The sequence below is a fragment of the Daucus carota genome, chromosome 7, assembly GCF_001625215.2.
Source record: "Daucus carota subsp. sativus chromosome 7, DH1 v3.0, whole genome shotgun sequence".
NCBI lineage: Eukaryota > Viridiplantae > Streptophyta > Magnoliopsida > Apiales > Apiaceae > Daucus > Daucus carota.
The window spans coordinates 9,248,413-9,261,425 of record NC_030387.2 but is presented as its reverse complement, the minus strand read 5'-3'; the positions used below and the strand labels follow the sequence as shown (position 1 = coordinate 9,261,425).

General features: G+C 32.3%; 2 protein-coding genes across 5 annotated transcripts; both read left to right on the top strand.

Moving 5' to 3' along the window:
• Window positions 1-4,405: 4,405 nt before the first annotated feature.
• On the top strand, window positions 4,406-5,962 carry LOC108194051 (large ribosomal subunit protein eL38z/eL38y). The gene is made up of 3 exons (XM_017360942.2): window positions 4,406-4,561; window positions 5,094-5,277; window positions 5,767-5,962. The coding sequence occupies exons 1-3, from the start codon at window positions 4,559-4,561 to the stop codon at window positions 5,787-5,789; spliced, it is 210 nt and encodes a 69-aa protein (XP_017216431.1). The 5' UTR covers window positions 4,406-4,558; the 3' UTR covers window positions 5,790-5,962.
• Window positions 5,963-6,229: 267 nt separating this feature from the next.
• On the top strand, window positions 6,230-10,966 carry LOC108194271 (glutamate--glyoxylate aminotransferase 2). 4 transcript variants are annotated; one of them, XM_064082187.1, is made up of 15 exons: window positions 6,231-6,599; window positions 7,019-7,135; window positions 7,305-7,495; window positions 7,638-7,703; window positions 7,816-7,933; window positions 8,225-8,306; window positions 8,404-8,491; window positions 8,673-8,831; window positions 9,265-9,438; window positions 9,513-9,644; window positions 9,732-9,794; window positions 9,881-9,945; window positions 10,064-10,155; window positions 10,243-10,399; window positions 10,585-10,966. In XM_064082187.1, the coding sequence occupies exons 3-15, from the start codon at window positions 7,379-7,381 to the stop codon at window positions 10,721-10,723; spliced, it is 1,452 nt and encodes a 483-aa protein (XP_063938257.1). In that variant the 5' UTR covers window positions 6,231-6,599; window positions 7,019-7,135; window positions 7,305-7,378; the 3' UTR covers window positions 10,724-10,966. The 4 variants fall into 4 exon arrangements, with proteins under 4 accessions (XP_063938258.1, XP_063938257.1, XP_017216711.2 ...); XM_064082188.1 differs by lacking the exon at window positions 7,019-7,135 and having other exon boundaries at window positions 6,230-6,599; window positions 7,295-7,495; XM_017361222.2 differs by lacking the exon at window positions 7,019-7,135 and having other exon boundaries at window positions 6,233-6,599.
• The last annotated feature ends 2,047 nt before the right edge of the window (window positions 10,967-13,013 follow it).

Here is a 13,013-nt window from a genome sequence, read left to right as displayed (position 1 = left end):
GTTCCGATGCGGCCTCGAAGTTTAAAAATGTACCTTTTGACCCTTAAAGTATCTTTGTCGTACCTTTTAACCCTTATGGCGTATACCGGTATATAACGGGGTGGACAAAGTTAACATTTCACACGTGAGGGTTAAAAGGGGCATTAAATATTAAGGGTTAAAAGGAACATCGAATGTATTTTAATGTATTCCCTTAGGGGTTAAAAGGAACGAGATGTATACTTTAGGGGTTAAAAGGTACACCCAAACTTTACCCCGAATATGAATTGCCAAGTTTATCCCCCGATTTATACCGGTATTTTTAAAAAGGGCTAAAAGGTACGACAGAGATACTTTGAGGTCGAAAAGTACGTTTTTAAACTTCGAGGCCGCATCGGAACTTCCACCCATACTTCGAGGGCTAAAAGGTCATTAAGCCTTTTAAAAATCATTGTTTTTTTTTTATTTTTTGTCATATAAAAGTCATTAATTGAATTAGTTAATTGCAAAATGTTCTCTAATACCATTGTATGATTCACTTTTTTCAATAATATTGTCATTTTTTTATCTTTCTATGTATAATATTTTTATGGTAAGAAAAATTAATTACATTATCACAAAATCAATTATATATTATAAAACATATTTTATAAGTATAAGTTTTACAAAATCGAAAAAATGAATGATATATTAATAATCAAAGTTCGGCGATGGATTTCAATATCTTTCTCTCATATTTATTCCATTTTACATAATTCAAAGGTCTCTTTCTTGCATGTATTTTTGCTCAAGAATTTGAAATCTAAAATTATTTTACATTCCAAAATTAACTTATTACATTTTACTTAATATAAAGAATATTATAATTTGAAAAAAAAATCACATATACGAGTAAAAATATGATGGTGCTATTGGGGAAAATCAATTATATAATGATACTGTAGAAAATCTCCTATAAAGATTTAATATATCTGAATTTGAATCAAGTTTATTATATTAAAAGATTGCAATAATAATCCAAATTTTAAGTTTTAAAACTCTGAAACAACTAAATTTGAATTAATTTCATTTATATTAAAAGAATTAACAAATTTTTCCGACTATTGAATCTTTTTTAACGGGAGCACAGAGCAGTTGAAATTGACTTCTTCTTGTTCTAAATTATTCCTTTTCCTACCACATATTTTGCTTGTATTAGTACAAATCATTGTTATAGAAGATATCCGTCCTCTGGCATAATTTAAGAGATGGTATTTATTTAAGTAAAAAATGAATTTTAATATATTTATTTAGATATATATATTAGTAGTTACAACCTTTTAAGTATAAACTTAGTAATATTAGGAAATTGATAAATAAGCTCCAAACTTTACTATTTAAACTCCAATTCAAAATTTTCATTTATCCTAATCACATTATCACCATTAATATGGATGAAACACGTGGAGAACTTGGCTATTAGAGCAAGTCCAATGGTGAGCTATATCTTGTACTATATCTATATTATAGCTCAAAATCAAATAATTTCAACTCCAATGGTGTGCTAAACTTGGTGCTAAAATAGCATATTGCTATAGTTGATGCTATATTTAGCACAAACTATAACAATAGCTATAATTGCCACCTCATCAAAAAGTGAAAAAGTGGAGAGAAATAAATTAAAAAAAAAAATTAGTATCTAGTGTGTTTTCAATTCATTTCCAATGGCCAGTTTTAATGCAGCAGCTTGTAGCCTTAATATTTACTATTCAAACAATTCTGAAATCAAAACTATTTTGAATTGTATTTACCAGACATCTACTTAAATGAAATCTACTCTTTGAGCAGCTTGTATTCAATTCATGTGCATATTTCCACACAACACATGTAATTTCATTACCTAAATTTGTTCCTGGAGTGCCCTGAGCTCATTTCATATCTTACGGTCACAGTAAAAGATAAAAAATAGCACAGATAGAAAATTTGGCACAAGATATAGCACCAACTATTGAAGATGTGATATTATTTTAGCACCAACAACCACTTTTTGATGCTATATTATAGCAATAATTACACTTATTTTTAGCTCAACATTGGACTTGCTTTTAGCATAACAGGGTGGTGCCTTACTGCATTGCAGGCGATGCGCGGTGTCCTATGTCCCCAAATTTTATTATTACGGTCATCTGATTCACCGATAGTCTTTTCATGTGTTTGTTTATGAGAAATGGAAAACGAAAAAAAAGATAATCATATTTTTGACTGGGAAATGCGAGTTGAGTGATAGTTTATCTGACTCAAAATTCGTCGGGAGAGTGATGACTGAGTGATGATACTCTTTTCATGTATTTGTTCAATGAGAAATTCAAGACAAAAAAAGAAACTATATTTTCAACTGGAAAATGAGAGTTACATGATAGTCTGTCAGAAGAAAAATACATCGGGAAGTGGTGACTAGATGGTAATTAGTACATTTTCCTTTTATGGATGTCCCACTCAATTCTATACATTTCAAAACCTTCCCAAAATGGTAACTTTTTACAAATCCCAACCACCCACTACTTTCATTCACTTTTACAAATCTATCAATTATATATTGATGGGTCCCACCACTTTACTCACTTTTTCTTCTCTTTCCTCTCACTTTATATTATTTTATACACTTTTCTTAGTCTCCGTGTCCAATCCAAACGTATACATATCAAAGGGACGGAGGGAGTGAGGGAGTAAGTGAGTTCAAAAGAATTACAAGTGATTTCTCTACTCTTAGGCCCCGTTTGTTAACAGCTTAACCACGCTAAAATAGCTGAATGACAACGGATGCATCGTTAAGACCGTTTGTTGGATAATATTAATTTTTGAACGACACAGATTCATTGGTCCAGGTTATTTGTTAAATTATAATGCTGCTGGACGACACTGTAAATCTTCTGAATGACTGCCTCTCAAAATTCACGCTGGACCATTCAAATTTCAATTTATCGTCACGTTAGCTAATACTCCATCTGTTTTTTAATATTTGATTCTTTAATTTTAGGCACGTACTTTTAAGTGCTTTGACCGAGTAGTTAAACATATTATTTTTTAAATTTTTTTTGAATAAAAATATATAATCAAATTTTTAATTCACAAAAAAATCAATCAAAAATAATAATTTTTACTATCCGGTCAACTCACCTAAAGATGTGTGCCAAAAGTCAAAACGTCAAATAATAAAAAACGGAGGGAGTATATTCTAAGCGGAAAAAGATGGTCCTATATCACTGTTTATCATTTGCATTTTATATTATAACAATAGTAATTATAATTTATATTGAAATTTTAATTCACAAAAAAATCAATCAAAAATAATAATTTTTACTATCCGGTCAACTCACCTAAAGATGTGTACCAAAAGTCAAAACGTCAAATAATAAAAAATGGAGGGAGTATATTCTAAGCGGAAAAAGATGGTCCTATATCACTGTTTATCATTTGCATTTTATATTATAACAATAGTAATTATTATTTATATTGAAATATATTATAAGAATAAAGCGGAAGCATCACAAAATAGACATTTCTCTTTTTATTTTTTAAATTAATCATTGTTACATAATTCTTGCATAAATAAGATTTTATGTATATATTTGACAAAATAAAATATTAGAAATTTAGAAAATACATCCTATTAATTATCTATTATATTTTGATAAATCCATGAAAATAATTCTTAAATTCATTCAAATATATTAATCATTCAGAATATCCAGATTCATTAACCATTTTGATCATCCAGATTTATTAACCATTCCGATCATCCAGATTTATTAACCATTCAGATTATCAACTGTTCAGATTATTAACGGTCCAGAAATTTATGTTCAGATTTGACAAATAACCCCTTAATTTCGATCTTTCGGATATGCGTACTACTTACATAGTATATTATAATTTTAGATTAAGTCGCACATAATTTTTCAATACGAAGAAATCCAAACATATTTGAGATAGGTTTTCTTTTACACATGAGTCAATGGACAAAATGGTAAATCATATCTCAGAACTCCTCTTAAAGTATTTTAAAGAGGTAGTTTCGATATATTCAAAAGTAAAGTCACTCCGGCGCCTAGTTGTTAACCACAAAAACCAATATCTCGCTATAATTAAATAATTTTACAATTATTACTAATAAATCGGATATAACTAATTGCCTCTGATTATACGTTTAGAGATTGTTTTATCGATATATCTCCGCTAAAAAGTTTGTATCTTTTAATTTAATACTAAATTTTTTTGGCTTTTTTTTTTTTGAAACAAAACAAAGGCTTTCTTATTTCATATATTATTTTAGAGAATATAACTTGGAAGGAAAAATTAGAACATCAAGTAAATCAATCAATTGGGTTAATAACAGCCCACCACGCAAGCCCAAGATTAAATCGGGCCCATAGCAACCCATCATATACAGACAGCACTGAATCGGGCTAGACCCAAATACACAAAATCCGTTAAATATAAGTAGGGTTTATCCCAAGCTTATAAATTCCAAGACACAGCTAGTAACTAGGGTTCCGCACCAGCCGATTTCATCACCAGCCTCTCTCGCTCGTCCTTCAAAATGGTACTCTCTCTCTCTCTCTCTCTCTCTCTCTCTCCGCAGGAAGATCTCTCTATCAATCTACACTCGTTTCGTATAAATAGAACATAAATCTGTTCGGATTATAAACGCTAACATTCATTTGTAAATTGTAATCTTGTTTTATTATTTGAGAATAAATTGATGTGATGTGTTATCATACATGCCTGGTTAGTGAGTAGGAAGTTTTAATTAGTGTTGGCATGATAATAATATGTTCGGCATTCTTTAGATCTCGAATTAATTTTTGGCTGAGTGTTTTAGTGAAGAATTTAGCAACTCATTTGTTATGAGATTGAAATAGGCTTATTTTTCATGAATTTAGTAATTTATATATTGTGTTATATAATGTTATAATCAATTCTAAATGTTAGATTATAAATGATTTTTTTTTTTAAAGTCTTTGAGATTTCAAGTTTATAATACTGTATGGTGTGTGTATGATTGTGTTAAGTGATGGTTTTGTCCTGCAGAATGTTTTTCTGATTGTGATTGTTTTGAAAATAAATTTAAACAGCCGAAACAGATACACGAGATCAAGGATTTCCTCCTCACCGCTAGAAGGAAGGATGCACGGTCTGTGAAGATTAAGAAGAATAAGGATGTGGTCAAGTTCAAGGTTCGTTGCTCGAAGTACTTGTACACACTATGTGTGTTTGATGCTGAGAAGGCTGAAAAGTTGAAGCAATCTCTTCCCCCAGGTTAGTTGTCTTGTAGGCTGTTTCTTCTTGTTTGTTCTTATCTATTCTTGTTACGCATTTAGAGTTTGTCAATGGTTTATAGCCTGCATAGTCTGTTAATTGCATGATCATATCATCTGTTTAGTCTGTGAATTGGAGGATCTTATTATTATCAGAGTGGGATTATATGCATCTAGCTTATGAGTCCTGGATATGGTATATAGTTGTTGCACTAGTAAGATGATCTATCTATTTTGCAGGGTATTTAAAAATTGTAATGAACTCTATGCAACTTAAAAAATGGAAATGCATATGTTGAAGTATCTTGATTCTCTTGTTGCTGATCTTGACGAGATACATTTTATCATGTCCTAAGAAATTTGCAATTTCTAAACTATGTTCTGATACTTGTTTTTTGCATCTTGTTGATATAGCTGAGCCCTTGTTTTTGTGACGAATCTATTTTTATTTTGTTCTGTTTTGCTGATTTATGTTTTGTTTGTGTTGCAGGTTTGAGTGTGCAGGACCTTTAAGAAATTGGATTATCTTCTTTTCGAGAATCATTTGCTCAAACTCCTATTAAGTTTAAGCTTTTTGGCATTAGTTGCAAGCATAGTTTGTAATGAGAGAGAATTGTACTACTCTGAAACAAAGTTTTCCGTTTGTAGAATCATCTTTTATAATGCTGATTGACTGAGTTCCTTCACTGTGGTGTTAGCTGTGCAATGGCCCTTCAAGTATTATTTATTTCTACTTCGAACAGTTCGAGCTCCCACAAGGCGCATTATTTCACTTGTGTTTGTTTTAATATATCTTTAGTTGGTTGAAGAAGATCAAACTGATTTTTAAGCAAAATTTGTCTTGATTGACATTTTATAGGAATTAAATAAATTTATAAATTATTGTATAATATAGTTGTTATTGAAGTAATGAACAAGATCAAAATTAAACTAAAGTAAGACACTTGAACGATTGGTACAATTTCATTCTGAAATTTAGTAAGGGAGAAATGAGGCTGTATATAATTTTCTCCTTCCAAAGCTTGAAATCTAATATGGAAACGCAGGAGCACAAAACCAAATGGTCATTGTTTGAGAGAGAATTCATTTAGCAGTTTGCTTCTTTTCTGTGGCTGCTAGTGCCTTGCAGACTTTCAGACCACCTCTGATATTGACACATTTATACATAGTCCTCACCATCTATTTAAAACAGAAGGCAATAACACAGGAAGTCTTCTGGTTTTCGTTGTCCCTCAAGCTTTGGTCCAGCTGATACGCAAGTCCTGCTAACAAGCTTGAAGGCGCGGCTCTTTGCTTCAGGAAACACCCAACAGATTTACCTAGGTACTGACTAATCGAAGAATACATGACCATTATATTAGATACTATGATAGAGGTGTTGTCTTACTAGTATTATTGAATGAACACTATAATTGTGTAGATAGGTGTACCAACTGCTGCTGGACTTTAGTTTTTCTGTGGAAACTTTTTGTGTTTGAGTGTGATTTCGATTATCATTTCTATAAATTTCAATTCTTTTTCAATACATTTACAAGTTTTTGCTACACAATAGGATTGCTTGAATCTCTGCCTTGGTTAGTTATTGCAGACTAAGACTAATAGGCTTCATCAATAATCGTTCTGGTTATATGACTAAGTCTGAGACTGTCAATGATGAATTAGAAAACTATCACTTCATCTCAATTTCAAATCCGAAGTACTCATGCAGATTCCCCTTTTTATAATCTCGTAATCATGAGCAGATTAGGTATTCAATATTGCAACAAATTATGAGACTGCTATTCAAGATAGCAGGAGATAGCTAGACATAGAACTTCTGCCCAGAGGCTAATTCCATGACTCAAGTCTTTGTCAAGCAGGTCGGAATTTTAATACCAGATATAAATAATTTATAGCTTGATTTAGTGGATTTTCTTGCAAATGATATTAGACGTGTTGTTTTTTCTTTTAAGTGATAGTATTATCTTTCCTATATTTCTGCTTATAACTCTTTATGATTGTATGAGATTTTATGTTAGAATTTTTCAGGTCATAGATTGAGTTGTTTCGTGGAAGTTGTGTTTTTCTAACTAAGCCCAGTAAAGATCTACATACACTTTATTATGTCAACAAAGGGACTGGATTATGAGTCCCTGAATGAAAATGTGAAGAATACTCAATATGCTATCAGAGGTGAGTTGTATCTTCGAGCATTGGAGCTCCAAGCGCAAGGGAAGGAGGTATGGGAGACTTGGTAAATTTAACAATCATGCCTTCCATTTTATCAGAAATAAAATATTTACGCCTTCTATAAAGCAATTTTCTCATCTGATCTCCTCAAAACATTTATTATAAATATCAATCCTAACTATTCTTTTGCAGATAATCTTAACAAATGTTGGAAATCCACATGCTTTGGGACAAAAGCCTATAACTTTTCCTCGCCAGGTATTCCCTCTTTATTATGAGTTTGTAAAAACTTTTTAACAAATACTGGAAATTAGTACTATTGTGTTATCACATTTGGTTTTGTAATGAGGCGAAGTGTACTTAATTGCAGGTGGTTGCTCTGTGTCAAGCTCCATTTCTGATGGATGATCCGAATGTGGGAGTACTATTCCCTGCAGATGCCATTGCCAGAGCTAAACATTACCTGTCAATGACCTCGGGCGGTCTAGGTATCTCTTACGATATGGCTATGTTGCTTTAGCTTAATAAAGTATTTGTTCACCGATTCATACTGTTTGTGAAAGGTGTCAAGCCAATCAACCATGTTCAACTTTGTCTATATATTAATCTACACATGCCCCTAATTGTCGCCTCAGCCTTCAGGTATTTTAGTTCCATTCTGTATATGGATCACATGCTGCATTCGTTATGATTAGTTTTTATTTTTTATATATTCCATCTTATTGTGCTGAAGAGGGAACACGCAATCAGTAACATATATTTCTTCATCACTCAAATAGGTGCTTACTGCAACGGAGGTGGCCTTCTTGGTATCAGAAAAGAGGTGGCAGAGTTTATTGAGAAGCGAGATGGGTATCCAAGGTAAACATGATTAATGTACTTAAATTCCACTTTCCACTCGCAACCATTAGCTTTGTCACTCAATGATATGTCCTGATGCTTTATGCATCAACATTAGCGATCCGGAGCTTATATATCTGACAGACGGCGCCAGCAAAGGAGTGATGCAAATCTTGCAAACCATTATTCGAGGTCAAGGTGACGGGGTAATCAATGTTCTTTCAGCATAAAATTCTACATTTTTTCCTGATAATGTTTATTCCCAGTAAGCATCACTTAAAGCAGTTTCCAGTAAATAGTGAACATTGTGCTTCTTGTATGTCCTCTTTTCAAAGACATTTTTTCCGAAGTGCTGTGCATTGCTAACTGTATAAATGTTGATTACAGATTTTGGTTCCTGTTCCACAGTATCCACTATATTCAGCTGCCACATCTTTATTTGGTGGTTCTCTTGTTCCCTACTACCTCGAGGAGACAGCCAATTGGGGACTTGATATTCAGAACCTTCACCAGTCAGTTTCTGAAGCCAGTGCTAAAGGAATAACAGTAAGCTTTCACCTTTATTTACATTACACCTCATTATATTACGCAGAAATGGCAGAAACGAGTTCTGATAATAAAATTGTTAAAACCTCCCATTGCTTTTACTTTCGAATGAGAATTTTTTGTCATTGCTCAATATGTGCTTACTTGGATGCCACCGGTTCAGAATTATATTTCATCGGTTTTAGACTTTTAGTTACTAGCACAATATATCAAATTTTTTTATTTTTTTTAATTTTCTTAACATTGGTTTCAGCTTTAAATAACTAGTAATATTACAGTCTGTACCTCCAAGTCTGCAACAAGTCCTCTTGGCCCGATGGGGGGCTGCATATCATAGTGTTGAACATTTTACTCTGTGCTTGTGGATCAGTGCTTAATATTCTGGTTACAAATTATTTCTGTTTCTTATATCTTCTATTTCCCACATGACCAGGTACGAGCGATGGTGATTATAAACCCCGGAAATCCTACTGGACAATGTCTTAGTGAATCCAGTCTCAAGGAAATATTGCAGTTCTGTAACCAAGAGAATCTGGTCTTGCTCGGAGATGAAGTTTACCAACAAAATGTATACCAAGAGGAGCGTCCCTTTATAAGTGCAAAAAAGGTACTAAGTGTTGTTTATGGAAAGAACCCCAGAATTATCCGTGATTTTAACATTAGCTGACACTAAACTCGAAGGTTTTGATGGACATGGGTCCACCAATGAGCAAACAAGTCCAGCTTGTGTCGTTTCACAGCGTGTCCAAAGGGTATTGGGGAGAATGTGGACAGCGAGGGGGCTATTTCGAACTAACAAACATTCCTCCACAGGTTTTTTGTCAATTTCTTTTTCAATATTCTCTACTTTAGCCTGTTATTGGAGCCAATATCTTACATGCAAAAGCAATTTTTTTGCAGACAATTGACGAAATATATAAAATTGCATCAATATCCCTTACTAACTGCACAGGACAGATATTTGTAAGTTGCAACGGGTTACTAGTATCTGGTAAATATACTTAATTAAAACGGAAAACAATAAGTGAATCGTTTATTCGTTCTTACAGTTAGGTATAATGGTCAACCCTCCTAAACCTGGAGACATCTCTTACGACGGGTTTCTTAGGGAGAGGTATATAATTCTGATATCAATTGCATCTGTGATGTGTGTTTGCATCTAGTCAATTATTCGAAATAAATTTTCTGTGCATGCATTGTAACCATCCGAGTTCACTTGCACATGAATGCAGCAATGCAATTCTTGGTTCACTTGGTAAGAGAGCCCGAATAATGACAAAAGGATTCAATAGCTGCAGAAATGTGGTCTGTAATTCTACAGAAGGTACAATCTTTCTCCACTTTCATAAATGGTAAAACTCATCTATGTCAGATGTGCATATCTATTCAATAGTGTGCACAATTGTGTTAGGTGCCATGTATTCCTTCCCACAAATACGCTTACCTCCGAAAGCAGTTGAAGCTGCAAAGAGGGCTGGAAAAGTTCCTGATGTTTTCTACTGCCTCAAGCTCTTAGAGGCCACTGGCATTTCTACAGTCCCAGGTTCAGGGTTCGGACAAAAGGACGGGTGATTTCAAAAAAGCCTTAAAATCTCCAAATTATTTTCCACCTTTCTTAATGCTCAGGAACAAATATCTATATTTCAGCATTTTATTGCCTTTTTCAACCATTTTAATAAATGAATTTTGTCTGCAGACGATTAAATATCGAAGCTTTTAGAGCAAAAACTAGTCTAATGTTGTTGGTAAACAGGGTGTTTCATCTGAGGACAACAATCTTGGCAGCTGAGGAGGACATGCATGGAATCATGGCTAGTTTAAAGAAGTTTAATGATGAGTTCATGGAGCAATATGAAGATACAACAGAGGCTATTCTAGGACTCAATGAGTAATGCTTCTGATAAGCACCAACTCTACTCTGTACTATATAGTCTATATCAGAATCTGCATACTACTCTTTGCTGCTGTTTGGAGCTTCTCTTAAACGCAAACATATATATGACATAAAACAAAAAAATGAATAAGAATAACTTCCGAATCTGTAATATACGAGTGTGTATCAACAAGATGCGCATCTCTCAAATATTTTGATTGATGAAATATGTCAGGAGTATATGATCTTTTTTCCCATTAAACACACAATTTAGTCGTATTATGATAATTGAAACACTTTTCTTCAAGTTCATCAACACAATCGAGGTGAATTTTGATCTAAAGTATTCGGGTATAAATTTTATCGAGATGCCCTGTAGTTTTTTTTTTATTGCACTGATGCGTGTTCAGATATGCTCATTAATAAACTGAGTAGTTCTTAATTTTCATCAAATGAGTTTGAGTCGTATCTAAGTTGTGATTTTTAAGTAGGGATGACAGTTTTACCCGATCTGTTTCGACCCGATTGGATCTACCCGAATCCGATTTTTTTGGATCTGGATCTCAGGTATTCCGAACCGAGACCCGACCCGAAACCCGATTTAAACTCGATCCGAATCCGAAACCCGATTAAAACCCGATACAAAATATTATATATATATATATATGAGTTAAGTTCCATGTAATCCACATATTTACTGTAATACCGTAGACCACGTATGTTCTGCAATTATAGAATGACATAAAAACATTGCAAATGTATGAAACTTGTTATTTTGTGAAATACATTCTATAAATATCACTATTTCATGAAAAATATTGAAAATCATTTATGTTCGACAAGTAGAACACATATGTTCTGTAATATGTAAATATGTTCTGCAAACTTAACATGTTTTGCAGAATAATGTGTTTTTTACTATTTAACTTGTAGAATATTTAGGATTGTCAATATTTTTAACAAAATAATGATTTTTATAGAACATGATTTGCAAAATAACACATTTTGCAATGTTTTTATGTCATTCTATAGTTGCAGAACATACGTGGTCTACGGTACTACAGTAAATATGGGACTACATGGAACTTTGTTCATATATATATATATATATATATATATATATATATATATATATATATATATATATATTATATGAATGTAAAATATATATATTGAATATTAGGAATTATTAGGTATGAATATTAACATTTTACTTAATTTTATATGCGCAATACAAAATTTATATTCATTTAATCAATATACTATATTTCTCAATTATTGCGCATTAAAATATCTAAATATAATAAAAAAATGATAAGTTGAATGATTGTATATAACTAAGTTAACATGTTTCACGTGTTTATTGTACTAAATGAAACTTGTAAAACCCTTTTTTATATTTCTAAATTTAGAAAAATAATCATCACATGTTTTATAGATATATAATTTTTTTTTATTTTTTAAATATCCGAGTTAGACCCGAACCCGACCCAAAATCCGAAAAAACCCAACGGATCGGATCTGGATCTTTATTTTCTGGACCCTGACCCGACCCGACCCGAACCAAAATATAATGGATCGGGTCTGGATCTCAAAAAATCCGACCCGATCCGACCCATTGTCATCCCTGTATTTAAGTTGTGATACCGCACTCAACATTTATCAATTTCTTGCCGGACACAAGTTGTGATGAATAATAAGCCGCTGTTATATATATAATAAATTGTGCCGAATATAAATTGTGATCAATAATTCATGAATAGATTCAAAATCGAGTTTTAGTTTAGAATATGAGTTAATTTCATAACTAGGTATTTACATCATAAAATTATATACCTAAATTATTTTGAGCATTACAAAGAAATCATGACAAAAATCTGAAATGAAAATTTTGAACTGTGTTATAATATACTAGCTGTTGTAAATTGATTGTCATCGTGTGGTCAATTGTGAAATACTCCCTCCGTCCCAGCCATTTGTATACAAATAGTTGGGACACAGAGACGAAGAAATTGTATAATAAATGAGTAAAGTTATATGAAAAGTGGGTATAGTAGTGGGACCCATTTATATTTAATACTCCCTCTGGTCTGTTTTATAAAACGTTTGGAAATTTTGCACAGGAATTAAGACATTTAAAATTTTCCTTGTTTTCTTTTAACCTAGTCTCTGTGTAATTAATTGTCTAACCTAGAAAATGGTAGTACATCAAATCGAAAAAAGCTTTTAATTATTCTCCCTCCATTTCACAATTTTTTTGATAAAGTTAAAATATCACTCTATTTAAAATTTTACTCTCCCTCCACTTC

Bases quoted from the DNA above. Each gene is read 5' to 3' on its own strand.
- LOC108194051 (XM_017360942.2), top strand. The intron at 5,278-5,766 runs GTTAGTTGTCTT...TTTGTGTTGCAG, and splicing joins GAAGCAATCTCTTCCCCCAG to GTTTGAGTGTGCAGGACCTT.
- LOC108194271 (XM_064082188.1), top strand. From the start codon at position 7,379: ATGTCAACAAAGGGACTGGATTATGAGTCCCTGAATGAAAATGTGAAG. The intron at 7,496-7,637 runs GTATGGGAGACT...ATTCTTTTGCAG, and splicing joins TCCAAGCGCAAGGGAAGGAG to ATAATCTTAACAAATGTTGG. The intron at 9,645-9,731 runs GTTTTTTGTCAA...ATTTTTTTGCAG, and splicing joins TAACAAACATTCCTCCACAG to ACAATTGACGAAATATATAA.